At 44.9% G+C, this 15,692-nt stretch overlaps 1 protein-coding gene across 3 annotated transcripts in view; it reads right to left on the bottom strand.

Moving 5' to 3' along the window:
* The window catches only part of LOC129703419 (probable cationic amino acid transporter), a 62,993-nt gene that overhangs the window by 39,859 nt on the left and 7,442 nt on the right, over positions 1–15,692 (bottom strand). Inside the window, exons 2-3 of one of the 3 annotated variants that reach the window (XM_055645842.1) lie at positions 3,732–3,825; positions 290–770 (exon numbers count right to left, since the gene is read on the bottom strand). In XM_055645842.1, coding sequence (XP_055501817.1) covers positions 290–593 — 304 coding nt within the window. In that variant the 5' untranslated portion in view covers positions 594–770; positions 3,732–3,825. The remainder of the gene's footprint in view (positions 1–289; positions 771–3,731; positions 3,826–15,692) is intronic. The other 2 variants (XM_055645843.1, XM_055645844.1) reach the window with 2 other exon arrangements.

The following is a 15,692-nucleotide window of genomic DNA, read 5'->3' as shown; positions in this document are numbered from 1 at the left end:
TTGGATATTTTAAAGTGGAGACTGACAAATTCTTGATTAGTAAGGGTATCAGATGTTATGGGGAGAAGGCAGGAGAATGGGGTTGAGAGTGAAAGAGAGTTCAGTCATGGTTGAATGCGAAGAAGATTTGACTCCATGGATATGAACATGAATGACCTTCCCCTGCTCCTTGGTGAGACCAACTTCAGGACATCCTAGGTCCAAGCCCAAGTCAGTGGGACTCAGCACTAGGCTGCACACAGCCTGAGATTCGGAAAGGTACTGAGTGTTCCTTCCTGCAGCCACTCACCTGATAAGATGGAGGCCACTGCCGCGATGATAAAGGAGACAATGACTCCAGGTCCTGCCATCTCCTTGGCCACCAGGCCCGAGACGACGTACATGCCAGTGCCCACACAGCTGCCCACGCCCAGAGAAACCAGGTCCACGGTGGTGAGCACCTGGGCCAGCCTGGAGTGGCCCGCTCCGTGCTGGGTGGAGTCTTCCAGCATGGATTCCACCGGCTTGGTGCGGAGGATGCGGGAATGCAACGCCACCCATGTGGCGCCCCAGTGCACCCGCCGGGGGTCCAGGTACGAGAGGAAGCCACTCATCGTAACAAGAGGGGGGGGGGCTGCAGCCGCTACTTGTGGGTCACAGTGGGACGGAGGGGTCTTGTGGAGAATAGAATGTTAAGGAGAGACCATCCAGCCGCTCACAGGGCTGTGGGCCAGGACACGCGGAACATAGTGCTGGGTCCGTGAATGACGGCTGACGGAAACTCCTCGAATCTGTCAGAACAAACAGAAGAGAGAATTCCTTAAAAAGTGTTCAACAATAACATCCACAGAAGTACTAGAAATATTAAAGGCAGTTTTCTTATCCAACACTCCAACCCTGAAGAGTTCCGACCTAAAAGATCAGCTATTCCTTTACTCCACTGATGCTGCCTGGCCCGCTGAGTTACTCCAGCACCTTGTGTATATCTCCAAATTTACATATGTTGGGTTTAGGTTCAGGTTTATCATCATCATGTGTACCAAGGCACAGTGAAAAGCTTTGTTTTGCATGCTCTCCAAACAGATGAGATAATATCATATATAAATACAATTAAGCCAAACTCAAGTACATTAGGTAAAGGGGAAGATACAGGGTGCACAATCTAATTCTCAGCATTGTAGCGCATCAGTTCCACAGACAAAGTCAAGCATCCAAAATGGGGTAGAGGTGAATCGGACAATACCTAGCTTATGGAAGGACTGTTCAGAAGTCTGACAACAAGAGGGGAATAATTCCCCTCTGTTGGTGCATGCTATCAAGATTCTGTATCTTCTGGAGTATGTGCTATATAATATTGGTGTGAATCTAGAGTGACATATAGGCCCTACCTGGGTAAACATGGAAAGTTTTCTATACGACAATACATAACTCAAGGTATCCTCTCCATAAATGGTCAAGCTGGTCCATTGGACCATAAAACGACTCTGCAAAGCCAAGTATGTTCACCCCACCATGTATTTGTTAGTTTTCTAATTTGTTCCACTGTCCTGTTTTATCACCATAGCTCTGCAGAATCCCAGCACTTGTCCTGATCCCATTCGAACCCTCCTGTTGAATCTGCTCCTTTTGGTCACAGCAGCTCTCTGAGTAAAAACATTCTCCTCAATCTCCCTCCATCAAACTTGCATTCCTCTGGCGATCACCCATCTTGCCACTTGAAACGGCTTCTCTGCATTTAACCGGGTCAAAACCCTTCATCATCTGAGGAGGTAATTGAGGCAGATATCATCACAACGTTTTAAAGATATTTGGACATGTACTTGGAGAGGATAGGTTTAGAAAATATGGGCTAAACGCTGGCAGGTTGGACTAGGGTAGATGGGGCATCTTGGTGAGCATGTCCATTGTCGGGCCAAAGGGCCTGTTTCCATGCAATATGACTCTATGACATCTAGTGGCATTCAAGACAATTTTAGAGAGGAAGGATATGTAGGAAATGGATGGATATGGAGAGGCAGAGGAGATTGGTCCTTCTGAGATCTAGGTGAGTGGCACAGTGGAGTAGCTGGTCCTGTTCCTTCCTCACAGCACCAGAGACCTGGGTTTGATCCTAATCCCAGGTGGGGCATCTTTGTCAGCATGGGTAAATGGGGCCATAGAGTCTGTTCCCACTCTATATGACTATAAAGTGGATAAATAAGATTTTGGGTCAGGACCCTTCTTCAGACTGACATTAATGTCTTTCATGTATCATTCATTTTAATCTAATTACATTAAAACTTCCAACTTTGAGGAGGGTATGCTAAACAATGATACCTGGCCGACTCTGACCTACATAATGGAAAGCTAACATGGAAACAGTTATGTCAGCATCCAGCTTGGCTGGCGATGATTGTCTGATCCAGAGAGTGTATAACATGACACACACAGTTATCGAGTCACAGCAAACTTCGGTCTCTGATTGCATATAATGCCCCGAGTTGGATAATGATTAAAAAAAAATACTTCATCAATATTGCAATAACCCTCCACGGCTGAGAGGAGAAGGCACTGAAAGAGAATCAAAGTGGATATCATCGCTGGTAAGATGAAGCCTAAGTAATAGAACAATTGGAACCAGGAGAGGAACAACAGGGTCAGATCTGCACAGGTCGCTTGAATATTTAGCCATTGCCCATTCAGCATAAACAGAGGCACAAGAGACAGGTTCAGATAATAACACTGAGCCACAAGGAACTACAGATGCTGGAATCTGGAGCAAACAACAGTGCTGGAAAAAAATCAGCGGGTCAGAAGGATCTACACAACTACGGGGGAAGTGCAAGAGAATAGGGCTAATTTGATATTCAAAGCACCAACACAGGCACGATGGGCAGAATGGACTTCTCCTGTGTGAAGTGGATGTCTGATTTAATGTTCTAGGACAGAGTGGCTCTCCTGGTGGATGTAAACTAGCCCATGGCAACGGAGCCAAGTTGCTTCTCCTGGTCTTCCCAACCTTTACCGCTCAACCAACATCCCAGTCAAGAACACTAACAGACCAACTAGGGGGGCACAGTGGCGCAGCGGTAGAGTTGCTGCCTTACTGCGCCAGAAACCCGGGTGTGATCCTGACTATGGGTGCTGTCAGTATGGAGTTTGTACATTCTCCATGTGTCCGCGTATTCTCCGGGTGCACTGGCTTCCTCCTACACTACAAAGATGTAGAGGTTTATAGGTTATTTGGCTTTGTTAAGTTGTAAAATTGTCCCTTGTATGTGTAGGTTAGTGTACAGGGTGATAATTGGTCAGCGTGGACTTGATGGGCCGAAGGTCCTGTTTTTCTGGGCTGTACCTCAAAAGTCTGAAGTCTAAATATCTCCGTGCTGTTTAGTTAAGCTTAGTTTAGAGATACATCATGGAAACAGGCCCTTCAGCCCGCCAAGTCCACGTTGACCATCGATCATCCATTCACACACATTCTATGTTATCCCAATGTCCCATCCACTCCCTACACACTGGGACAATTTATAGAGGGCCAATTAACCTACAAACCCGCACGTCTTTGGGACTTGGAGGAAACCGGAGCACCCAGAGGAAACCCACACGATAACAGGGATAACATGCAAACACCACACAGACAGACAGCACCCAAGGTGAGGATCGAACCAGTGTCTCTAGCACTGTGAGGCAGCAGCTCTACTGGCTACATCACTATGCAACCATTGCTTTTCATCCAGTGAGGTCAGACTCTGCCTAAGCGGGTGGAATACCTGTGACTGTGTTCTCCACAATCTCTGCAGTTTGGGGCGTTTCAATACCTTGGTCTCCTGCCTGTTTCTCCGCACTGCAACTTCTTCAGAGAACCTGCAGGAAAATAAGCATTAGAAGATGTAGTCTAGGTTTCAAGCTAAGCTGTACCTTTCATGGACTGCACTCCAGCTATTACACACTGTTTGTATCCCAGCAGGTTGAGTAGATGTACATGTTATATACACACATAGAGTCTCAGTGTCATTCAGCACGGAAACAGGCCCTTCAGCCCAACTTGCTCATGCGACCAAGATGCCCCATCTACTCTAGTCCTACGGGACCATGTTTGACCCATATTCCTCTAAACCTTTCCTATCCATCCTGTCCAAATATCTTTTAAGATTTTGCAGGATTTTCGCATGTGCCAATATGAGGGTGTCTATTTGTGAATACATGTTCTCGTATGCGTGTTTGCTTGAGTATTTGTGTCTATTGCGTGTGATGTGCCTTGAGAGTATTTGTAAATGGTTCTGTGTGACCGTGTGGATATTTGTACCTGTCTGTGTGTTAGTGTGTGTGTTTAAATTGTTTGCGAGTTTGTTGCATTTTGTATGCCTTCATATGTGCACACACACATGCATCTCTTACGTGTGTGCAAGTGTTTGAAGAATCAACGAGGCTCACTGCACTTGACTCAGCTCATTGTGGCTCAGGATCCTGTTGTGCTCTGAGTAATTCAGGCTCCTTATGTGAGTGACTGCATGTTGATCATGGGCTGTGCACTGAGTCAGGTATTGCGGGGAGTGGGAGGTCCCATTGTGTTCACAACCATCATTGGAAATGAACAAAAGGATCAAATGAACAGTAAAATCAAAGCAAAGTCTTTTGAAGTATATAGAGCCTTGCAGAACTCAGAAACCCTCCAAAGTCTTTTACACCCGACTTTGAAATGCTGTAATAATAAATAAGGGATGGCGCAGTAGCATTGCTGTAGAGTTGCTGCCTCACAGCGCCAGAGACCTGGGTTCAATCCTGACTACAGGTGCTGTCTGTACAAGATTGTACATTCTCCCTGTAACTGCGTGGGCAACATTAGACTGCCCTATGGCAAAGAGGGTCAGAACGGGGCCCTGAGACCAACACAAAAGTTTCCTTCTCTGGGGAACATCATGTACCTGCATGGAATCGAGGGGAGAACTGGTTGCACCATTACAGGAAGAATGTGGAGAGGCTGCAGAATGTTGCCTGGATTGGAGAGTATTATCGATAAGGAGAGGTGACTGATGATAGGGGAACGGCATGAGTCAGGACACAGGCCTTCTAGATAAGCTAATGAGACGGTAAGAGGGGAAATAGGACAGGAAGGTGTTTGACAGGAAGCCATGATGCAGCTTTAAAGGACTTTGGTCAGGCTGCATTTGGAGTATAGTGTGCGGTTCTTTTTGCCCCATCACAGGAAGGATGTTCAGGCTTTGGAGAAAGCGCAAAGGAGGTTTACCAAAATGGTGCCTAGATTGGAGGGTTTTATCTATGACAAGCCTGGAGTGTTTTCTCTGGATGTCAGAGGCAGAGGGGAGACTTGATAGACGTATATAAAATTATAATGGATAGGGTAGAAAGACAGACCTTTTTTCCCCAGGGTGGACATTTCAGGGGGGACATAGCTTTAAGATGAGAAGCAAAAAGATTAAAGGAAATGTGCAGGGCTAATTCTTTTACACAAAAGTGCCTGGAACCAGCCAGAGGTGGTGATGGAGACAATAATGGCATTTAAGTGGCTTTTAGATAGGTACATGGATATGCAGGGACTGGAGGATTGGAGAATATGCATCACATACAGTCAGAAGGGAGTAGATCGGCATGGACATTGGGGGCCAAAAGGGCCTTTTCTTCTGATGGACTGTCCTATGTTCTATGAAATATAAGGAAGCATTGATTTATCCCTCACAGGATTCTCATTGCCTCTCTCCTCTCCACTTTAATCCTCACTTTCTATGCTCTCTTCCCAACCTGCTCTCCTCTTTCCCACCTTAAACCACATATTTTCCTCCACCTGAACTTCCTTTCCCTATCATGTCCCAATCATCCTTCCTCCTATTCCTTTTTTTCTCCTTCCATTTCTCTCCAATTTCTAACTCAATTTCCCTCTCCTCCTTGGCCCAATGTTCTCCCTCTCTTCTCTTTCTTTCCTTTAAGACACACCTCCCACTCCATACAGGGCCGCACTCCCCCCAACCTCCACTCCCCCAGCTCCACACTAGTACCTCCACTAGAGCACAGCCCTGGTGCCCACCTCTCCCTATTATGGTGAGTTGGGGAGAGAGATATGGCGTTGCATCAGAATTGATGAGCAAAGGAACCTAGATTACTCTATCAGTGTCTGTCCCAACTTGAAGAAACCAATTAAAGTCATCACTATAGAGTCATGCAGCACGGGAACCAGCCCTTCGGCCCACCTTGTCCTTGCTGACCAGGTTGGCAGAGCTGACTAGTCCCATTTTAAGGTGTGAGGGGTAAGATATAACAGGAAACTGAGGGTCAACTTTTTCACACAGTTGGTGATGGGTATAAGGATGGAGCTGCCAGAGGAGGGAGTAGAGGCAGGTGTAAGAACAACATTTAAAATACATTTTAACAGGTACATGGATAGGAAAGGTTTAGAGGGATATGGGCCAAACGTGGGAAGGTGGGACCAGTGTAGATTGGACAACTTGTTTGGCATGGGCATGTTGGGCTGAAGGGTCTGCTTCCATGCTGTGAGACTGTATTTGCCTGCATGTGGCCCATTCCTATCCATTCCAAAACCCTTCCTGTCAATTTCTCACCTGTGGCTAATGATGATATAAATATCAATGCACAGGCCTCCCTAGCTTCCCACATGGTCCAAGGATGTATTCTGTCAAGCCTTGGGGATTTATCCACTGTAACCCACTTTCAAAATGCCAATGCCAAATGTTTCAAGTCAAAGATGATTTATTGACATCTGAAATGTTCACTCTCCTCTACCTGCAGACGCTGCCTGACTTGCTGAGTTTTCCCTGCATATCCTATTTTTGTTTCAGATTTCCGGCATCTGCGTTTATTAAAAAACAATTAGTTTACTGGAAAAGGACAGCTCAGTGTTCAGTCAGGCTGATTCAGAGCAGCAAAAATCGATAGGTATAGAGGGACAAGTTGAATTAATTAATTGGGTAGAATCACCAGAATAAACAGCACGCAACTGAGGATTCTTCTATTAATAGTTGGCATGCCTGACGTCAGTTTATTGATTTCAGTTTAGAGATACAGTTTATGTAGTTTATTGTCACGTGTACCGAGGTACAGTGAAAAGCTGTTGTTGCGTGCTAACCAGTTAGCAGAAACACAATACATGATTACAATCGATCTATGTACAGTGTAAAGATACATGATAAAGGGATAACTATTAGTGCAAGGTAAAGGCGGCAAAGTTCGATCAGGGATAGTGTGAGGGTCATCAAAGAGGTAGATAGTAGTTCAGCATTGCTCTCTGGTTGTGGTTGGATGATTCAGTTGCCTGATAACAGCTGGGAAGAAACTGTCCCCAAATCTGGTGGTGTGCATTTTCACACTTCTATACCTTTTGCCTGATGGGAGAGGGGAGAAGACATCACTCACTCAACTTGGTTGCTGAGATTTGCCTGGTCGTATAGTCAGAGGTGCCTTCTCCCAGGGCAAAGTCTCTGGGATGCTGTCAACGTTCTCTCTGTGTGTCTGACTTTTGAGTCGCGTCTGCATCTCACAACAGAGCAGAACGATCAATCAGGGAGCGAGGCATCGTGGACAAGGCCAGTCGTGGACAAGGTGCTGTCCACACGTGATGAGTGCCTGTGCACACATCCACTCAATCCCCTGGACAATCTACGCACGTGGACGAGAGAAACAAAAATAGGTCGCACAGAATCACTGCTTCCTAATAGCATCGTTCTAATTTTAACGACACACCTGTCAGCAAACTTGAAGAAATAGTGCACACTTCGCCATCTAAGTTAAGAATATATTATGCTTTTTTTTTGTTCCAGATTCCAGTATCAACTGTCTCAGGTTATTATAGTCAGAGTCACACAACACAGAAACATTGCCCTTTATTCCATTCCCATTAAGCTAGCCTGCATTTGCCCCATATGCCTCTAAACCTTTCCTATCCATTTTCACAACATTTAGAAACATAGAAACATAGAAATTAGGTGCAGGAGTAGGCCATTTGGCCCTTCGAGCCTGCACCGCCATTCAATATGATCATGGCTGATCATCCAACTCAGTATCCCATACCTGCCTTCTCTCCATACCCCCTGATCCCCTTAGCCACAAGGGCCACATCTAACTCCCCCTTAAATATAGCCAATGAACTGCCCTCAACTACCCTCTGTGGCAGAGAGTTCCAGAGATTCACCACTCTCTGTGTGAAAAAAGTTCTTCTCATCTCGGTTTTAAAGGATTTCCCCCGTATCCTTAAGCTGTGACCCCTTTTCCTGGACTTCCCCAACATCGTGACCAATCTTCCTGCATCTAGCCTGTCCAACCCCTTAAGGATTTTGTAAGTTTCTATAAGATCCCCTTTCAAGCTCCTAAATTCTAGAGAGTATAAACCAAGTCTATCCAGTCTTTCTTCATAAGACAGTCCTGACATCCCAGGAATCAGTCTGGTGAACCTTCTCTGCACTCCCTCTATGGCAATAATGTCCTTCCTCAGATTTGGAGACCAAAACTGTACGCAATACTCCAGGTGTGGTCTCACCAAGACCCTGTACAACTGCAGTAGAACCTCCCTGCTCCTATACTCAAATCCTTTTGCTATGAAAGCCAACATACCATTCACTTTCTTTACTGCCTGCTGCACCTGCATGCCTACCTTCAATGACTGGTGTACCATGACACCCAGGTCTCGCTGCATCTCCCCCTTTCCCAATCGGCCACCATTTAGATAATAGTCTGCTTTCCCGTTTTTGCCACCAAAATGGATAACCTCACATTTATCCACATTATACTGCATCTGCCCAACATTTGCCCACTCACCCAGCCTATCCAAGTCACCTTGCAGTCTCCTAGCATCCTCCTCACAGCTAACACTGCCCCCCAGCTTAGTGTCATCTGCAAACTTGGAGATGTTGCCTTCAATTCCCTCATCCAGATCATTAATATATATTGTAAATAGCTGGGGTCCCAGCACTGAGCCTTGCGGTACCCCACTAGTCACTGCCTGCCATTGTGAAAAGACCCGTTTACTCCTACTCTTTGCTTCCTGTTTGCCAGCCAGTTCTCTATCCACATCAATACTGAACCCCCGATGCCGTGTACTTTAAGTTTGTATACTAATCTCTTATGTGGGACTTTGTCGAAAGCCTTCTGGAAGTCCAGATACACCACATCCACTGGTCCTCCCCTATCCACGCTACTAGTTACATCCTCGAAAAATTCTATAAGATTCGTCAGACATGATTTACCTTTCGTAAATCCATGCATTTGGCCCAATATCTCTCTTCACCTTTCTGATCCATGTATCTTTTCAAGTGTCTTTTAAATGCTATTATAGTACCTGCCTCAAGTACCTCCTCTTTTCATATATACATCATTCTTTCCATATATACATCATTCTCTGCATGAAAGAGTTGTCCCTCACTTTCCTATTAAACCTGCCTCCTCCCACCTTAAACCTGTTACTTAAGATGCACAGAAATGTGAAGGCAAAGAGATGTTTAAGACAGCAACAGCAGAGAATTTTAACCAGGATGGAGACTAAGGACAGACAGTTGCTAAGTGGCACTAATTATCCGAGAAACCACTTCTACAAACGTTGGCTGACGAAACTGCTCCCTGGCAATTAATATCAACAATTGTGGAGAGTTCTTTAATCTGAATGAGTGAGTTTATTACCAATGGCAGCATTTAATGACGTTTCATAGACTAGATGACCATCAAGTGGTGATTATTCAACCACCAATCAGAAATCTCCAGGGAATGGAGACACAAGGAACTGCAGATGCTGGAATCTACAGCAAAACACAAAGTGCTGGAGGAACTCGTGGATCAGGCAGAATCTGTGGAGGGAATAGACAGATGACCTTTTTTAGGTATCGATCCTTTTTGAAACTGGTAACAGGTAAGTGGGTTTGAGAATCTGGGGCTTCTCATCGGAGTAAACATTAGCCTTATGGAAAAGAGGTGTTTTCAATAGGGCGGCCAGGTGGCACAGCGGGTAGAGCTGCTGCCTCACAGCGCCCAAGGCCTGAGTTTGATCCTGACAATGGGTCCTGTCTGTGACCGCGTGGGTTTTCTCCGGGTGCTCTGGTTTCCTCTCACATTCCAAGGTATTACAGGTTTATAGGTTAATTGGCTTCAGTAAAATTATAAATTGGCCCTAGAGGGTAGGATACTGCTAGTGTATGGGATGATTGCTGGTTGGTGTACAGCTTGTTCTCATGCTGTATCTCTCAAGTCTAAACTCCAAGTGGCCTCACCAAAGGAAATGAAAACTCCTGTCATTAATAACCTTTCTTGGTTTCCATTGTCTAATCAGAATCATAGGATGATAAGGATCGAAGGTGAATATACATTCACCATGTCTGGCCTGGTTCTTCAACAAGAGCTCTCCATTAGACTCAGGCCCGCCTCTTTATTTCCCACCACTCTATACATTACTGAGAATCTTTGCCACTAAATATCCTTCGATTGTCCTGCAGCACATTACTGGAGACTTTGTGGTACTGGGTAATTTTATTTCCTCACTTCCCCGTCAGTTTTCTGGCAATTACTATCAGTTTCTCTGCCATTGGAAACAGCTTCCTTCAATTCTGTCAAGATCACTCAACATTTTAGTCTGCATCCTTTAAATTTCCCCTGACTCTAATTGATATATTAGATTAATTGGATGAATTCCTGATCTGCCAATCTACCACATTGTGAACATTGCACTTTTTAAAATCTGCGCTTTCTCACAAGCTGTATATTCTCCTCTCTGTTTCCTTTCTCTTTGGCACTACCTGTTGCACTCATGTATGGTGTGATTTGACTGGATAGCACACATACAAAGATTTTTACAGTATCTCAGCATACATGGCAATAATAAACCAAGAGTTATTTTGAATGAAACAAGGAATTGCAGATGCAGGTTTATAAATATGACAAGAATAAACCTAAACCTAAAATATCATATTCATACAGCATGGAAACAGACCCTTCAGCCCAACACATTCATGCTGACAAAGATGCACCATCTAAGCCAGTTTGATTTGCCCGTGTTTTGCCCATATCCTTCTAAACCTTTGCTATCCCTGTAGCTGTTGTTCACTCTCAGTGCTTCAGTACGGCACATTAGCGCAGCGGTAGAGTTGCTGCCTTACAGCGCCGGAGACCCGGGTTCTATCTTGACTACGGGTCCTGTCTGTGGGGTTTGCATGTTCTCCCTGACCTTGTGCGTTTTCTTCCACGTTCTGGAAGACATGCCGGTTTGTAGGTTAATTGGCTTCGGTAAAAATAGTAAATTCTCCCTAGTGTGTAAGACAGTGTTCGTGTACGGGGTAATCACTGGTTGGCACAAACCCAGTAGGCCAATCGTTCTGTTTCCATGCAGTATCTCTAAACAAAATGTAACTAAACTCAGCTTTTCTGGAAACCAAAGGGGAAAAATGATCGAAGTAAGGCTGTTTAATAAGGGTGTTTCTATTTGGTCCAAATGAAAATACAACTACCAGGATATAATGTTGAAATTGCCATTTCCAACTGTGCTTGCTTCAATCTCACTGAAGACACAGCCATTTAAACTCTTATGATTAATTCAGGACCCATTTCTGCTGCAATTATTGGCCTTTAAGCAGCATTGTGACTGGAATGAGGCACCAGATACACTTTGGAATTGTTTACATGGTTAAACATAATGGGGGCAATGTATTGATGAAAATAACAGTGTCTGAAACCTCGCCTTAGATTATGTGTCAGTTTTCCAGCAGTTTGCTCGGATCAGAGATTCATGGTGAATGAAAAATTGTTGATGATGCTTGGACGATAATTGATGCTCCGTCATTAGCTTTGCAAAGATGACAATGTAACTCAACCTCTGCTTTGTGATGCTCATGCAGTTGTACACCAACCATTCTTCAATTCACACCAGAGAGCTGATTGATTGATCAAAAAATACAGCATGGAACATTGAGCAAAACACAAAGTGCTGGAGGATCTCAGCGGGCCAGGCAGTTTCTGTGGAGTGAATGGGCATTGAGTTCACGCTGACCATGATGTAGATGTGTTTCAAAGCACTAACTTTGGGAAGACTTAGTTGTTTAGTTTGGAGATACAGCATGGAAACAGGCCCTTCGGCCCACCGAGTCCACGCCGCCCATTGATCACCCATTCACACTAGTTCTACGTTATCCCACTTTCTCATCCACTCTCTACTCACAAGAGACAATTTACAGAGGGCCAATTAACCTACAAACCTGCACATCTTTAAGATGTGGGAGGAATCCAGAGCACCCGCTGAATGACTCCAGCACTTTGTGTCTGTCGACGGTATGAACATTAAATCTCTAATTTCAAGTAAATTCTACTTACACTTCCCTCCCCTCCCTTCTCTCCTCCCCTCTTGCTCTGTTCCTCCACCTAGCCATTTTACCAATTCCACAGTTCTACACATTGTTTCCCTCTTATCACCTTCCCTAACCACCAATGGGCCCACCAGGGCACCAGCCTGTCTGAGGTCATTTGTTGCCAGCCTTGATCTTTCCTCCAGCTCTTCACACCCACTCCATCCTCTACTTTCAGTAGGAAGAAGGATCCATACTCAGAATATCACCCATCCGTTTTCTCCAGAGATGCTGCTCCAGCACCTCGGTGTTTATCTTTGGTATAAACCTGTATCTGCACTTCCTTGTTGCTTAAAATATAGCTATTGGCATTGTAAAAAACGTTGTATGCGTGCTATCCAGTCAAATCACACCTTGTATGAATACAACAGGTGAGGCCAAAGTGAAAGGAAACAGAGAGCAGAGGGGTACAGTTAGTGAGAAAGCTCAGATTTTTAAAAGTGAAGTCGACCCGAAACGTCACCTATTTTTAATAGGTGACGTTTCGGGTCGAGACCCTTCATCAATATTCCTACCGCTGGGTTGTAAACAAAAGTGAAATATGAGATTCTGTTCCCCCAGTTTGCGTGTGCAGGCAGTTCCAACTTTTCCAATGGCTGCACACGATTGATGGTTCTCAACCTGGGACTCTTCTGATAAACCTCCTCTACAACCTCTTCAAAGAAATACTACCGGAGAAATCCCACGCAGTCACATGGCAGACATGCAAATTCCATCCAGACACTACCCGAGGTCAGGATCGAACCGTCTCTCTGGTGCTGTGAGGCAGTTAAGTTCAGTAATTAATGAAATCCAAGTTTATTAATCGTAATCATTGCTATCAACTAATCTTTCATCCGAACAGGTAATTACAACAAGTGTGGGAATTATTCAGGAGGCACAAAGAATTGTAGATTGTGGAATCTTGAACAAAACACTAAGTGTTGGAAGACTTAGTAGGCGGTCACGGTGGCGCAGCGGTAGAGTTGCTGCCTTACAGCGAATGCAGCGCCAGAGACCCGGGTTCGATCCAGACTATGGGTGCTGTCTGTAGGGAGTTTCTACGTTCTCCCCATGACCTGCGTGGGTTTTCTCTGGGATCTTTGGTTTCCTCCCACATTACAAAGACGTACAGGTTTGTAGGTTAATTGGCTTGGTAAATGTAAAAATTGTCCCTAGTGTGTGTAGGGATCGCTGGTCGGTGGGGACCCGGTGGGCCAAAGGGCCTGTTTCTGCGCTGTATGTCTAAACTAAGCTAAAACTCGGCAGATCAGGCAGCATCTGTGGACGGAAGTGGACAGAAATGGTCAGACGACGCTTCAGGCCCCTTCAGACACAAGTTTGAAGAACTTGGTCCAGTCTGAAGAAGGGCCCTGATCTTGGCATCTGTCCGTTCCTTCCACAGATGCAGCCTGACCCGCTGAGCTCCTCCAGCACTTTGTTTTGTTGAGATTCATTCTCTTTAGTTATGTATTGTTACAAGAGATCTACAGGAAAAATGTCCATATTGGTAATATCTTTAGACTTCCTGCATACCTGGCTCTTGATCAAGCTGGCTTTGAGTTAATTCACTGTAATTCACCCTCATTCTGGACATGCTGCACTAAACGTTATTCACATAATTCTCTTTATCATGCATCTGTACACTGTGGATGGGTTGATTGTAACCATGTATTGTCTTTCCACTGACTGGTTAGCATGCAACGAAAGGTCTTCATTGTACCTTGGTGCACCTGACAATGAACTAAACACAAACTCAGCTCATTCTGTTCTTCATTCCCGAGCAGCTAAATCGCACTGGCTGACTAGACACACTGTCTCTCCTGACGCTCAGATCCTTGCTGTATAATTAGCAACACTTCCAACTCTTTTGTAAGCAATGCATTCTGACACCTAAAAGAGGTGCTCCAACTTGCACAGGCATTGTACATCATTGGATGCTGTGCTCCCTCAAACTCCAGTCCAATGACCTTGTAACATTTTGTCTGGCTAGTGATGCGCCAGCTGAATAAAGCTGGGATCCAGTTGTAATGTCTGTGCTTTTGAGTTACATTGAGCGGCAACCCAGGGTTCCTTCACCTCCGTCTCTAAAGCTGCTCAGTAGCTGCTGAAAATAAATATTTATAGGTTGTAAGGTGAGGTCAAGCTTGGATATGATGGTTTACAGTGAGCAACAGTCATCCAATACATAATCCAGATGGCTTGTGTCTTGTACCAGACAGTCCCCTGGCACATGGGAAAGCTCCGTGCACTGTGCTAGAACTTGTTGATGCATTAACCATTCTCACAATCTGCTCACATTCCAGTTTGTTTTGCAAAGTAAGGACGAGGCATTGCCTCAGATGTATCTACAAAGGCCAAGATAAGACTCGATATCTGTAAGATACTGGAAAGCTACAGAAATGTAGCGACTCTTTGTGTACTGCCGCAGAAGAAATCGACTCCATTCTTTCACTCCTGTACAAATGTCTGATTATGCTTGTGTTGCGAATGACTTTACTGGATTATATGCAAAACAAAATTACCACTACTAATTTCATTAATATGGTGTTCCTGTTATACTTGAGAAAAGAAAGAAATTGTATGTCTATGGAACTCTTCATGCATAGATACATAGACAATAGGTGCAGGAGTAGGCCATTCGGCCCATCGAGACAACACCGCCATTCAATGTGATCATGGCTGATCATCCACAATCAGTACCCGGTTCCTGCCTTCTCCCAATATCCCTTGATTCTGCTAGCCCCAAGAACTCTATCTAACTCTTCTGTGAATGCATCCAGTGAATCAGCGTCCACTGTCTTCGAAGGCAGAGAATTCCACAAATTCACAACTCCCTGTGTGTAAAGGTTTTTCCTCATCTTAGTTCTAAATGGCCTACCCCTTATTCTTAAACTGTGGCCCCTGGTATTGGACTCCCCCAACATCAGGAACATGTTTCCTGCATCTAGCGTGTCCAATCCCTTAATAATTTTAGATGTTTCGATAAGATCCCATCTCATCCATCTAAATTTCAGTGTATACAAGCCCAGTGACTCCCTCAATAGCAAGAATGTCCTTCCTCAAATTAGGAGACCAAAACTGCACACAATACCCAAGGTGCGGTCTCACCAGGGTCCTGTACAACTGCAGAAGGACCTCTTTGCTCCTATACTCAACTCCTCTTGTTATACCGGACACCATTCAAATAATAATCTGCCTTCCTGTTCTTGCCACCAAAGTGGATAACCTCACATTTATCCACATTATACTGCACCTGGCATGCATCTGACCACTAACCCAACTTGTCCAAGTCACCCTGCATCCTCATAGCATCCGTTTCACATTTCACACAGACGGTGGTGGAGGCAGGTTCTCTAGATGCTTTCAAGAGGGAGCTAGATAGGGCCCTTAAAAAAAGCGGAG

This window comes from Leucoraja erinacea, chromosome 14 (genome assembly GCF_028641065.1).
Source record: "Leucoraja erinacea ecotype New England chromosome 14, Leri_hhj_1, whole genome shotgun sequence".
NCBI classification, from domain to species: domain Eukaryota; kingdom Metazoa; phylum Chordata; class Chondrichthyes; order Rajiformes; family Rajidae; genus Leucoraja; species Leucoraja erinaceus.
The sequence above is the reverse complement of the archived record's forward strand: the minus strand, read 5'-3'. Positions and strand labels throughout refer to the sequence as shown.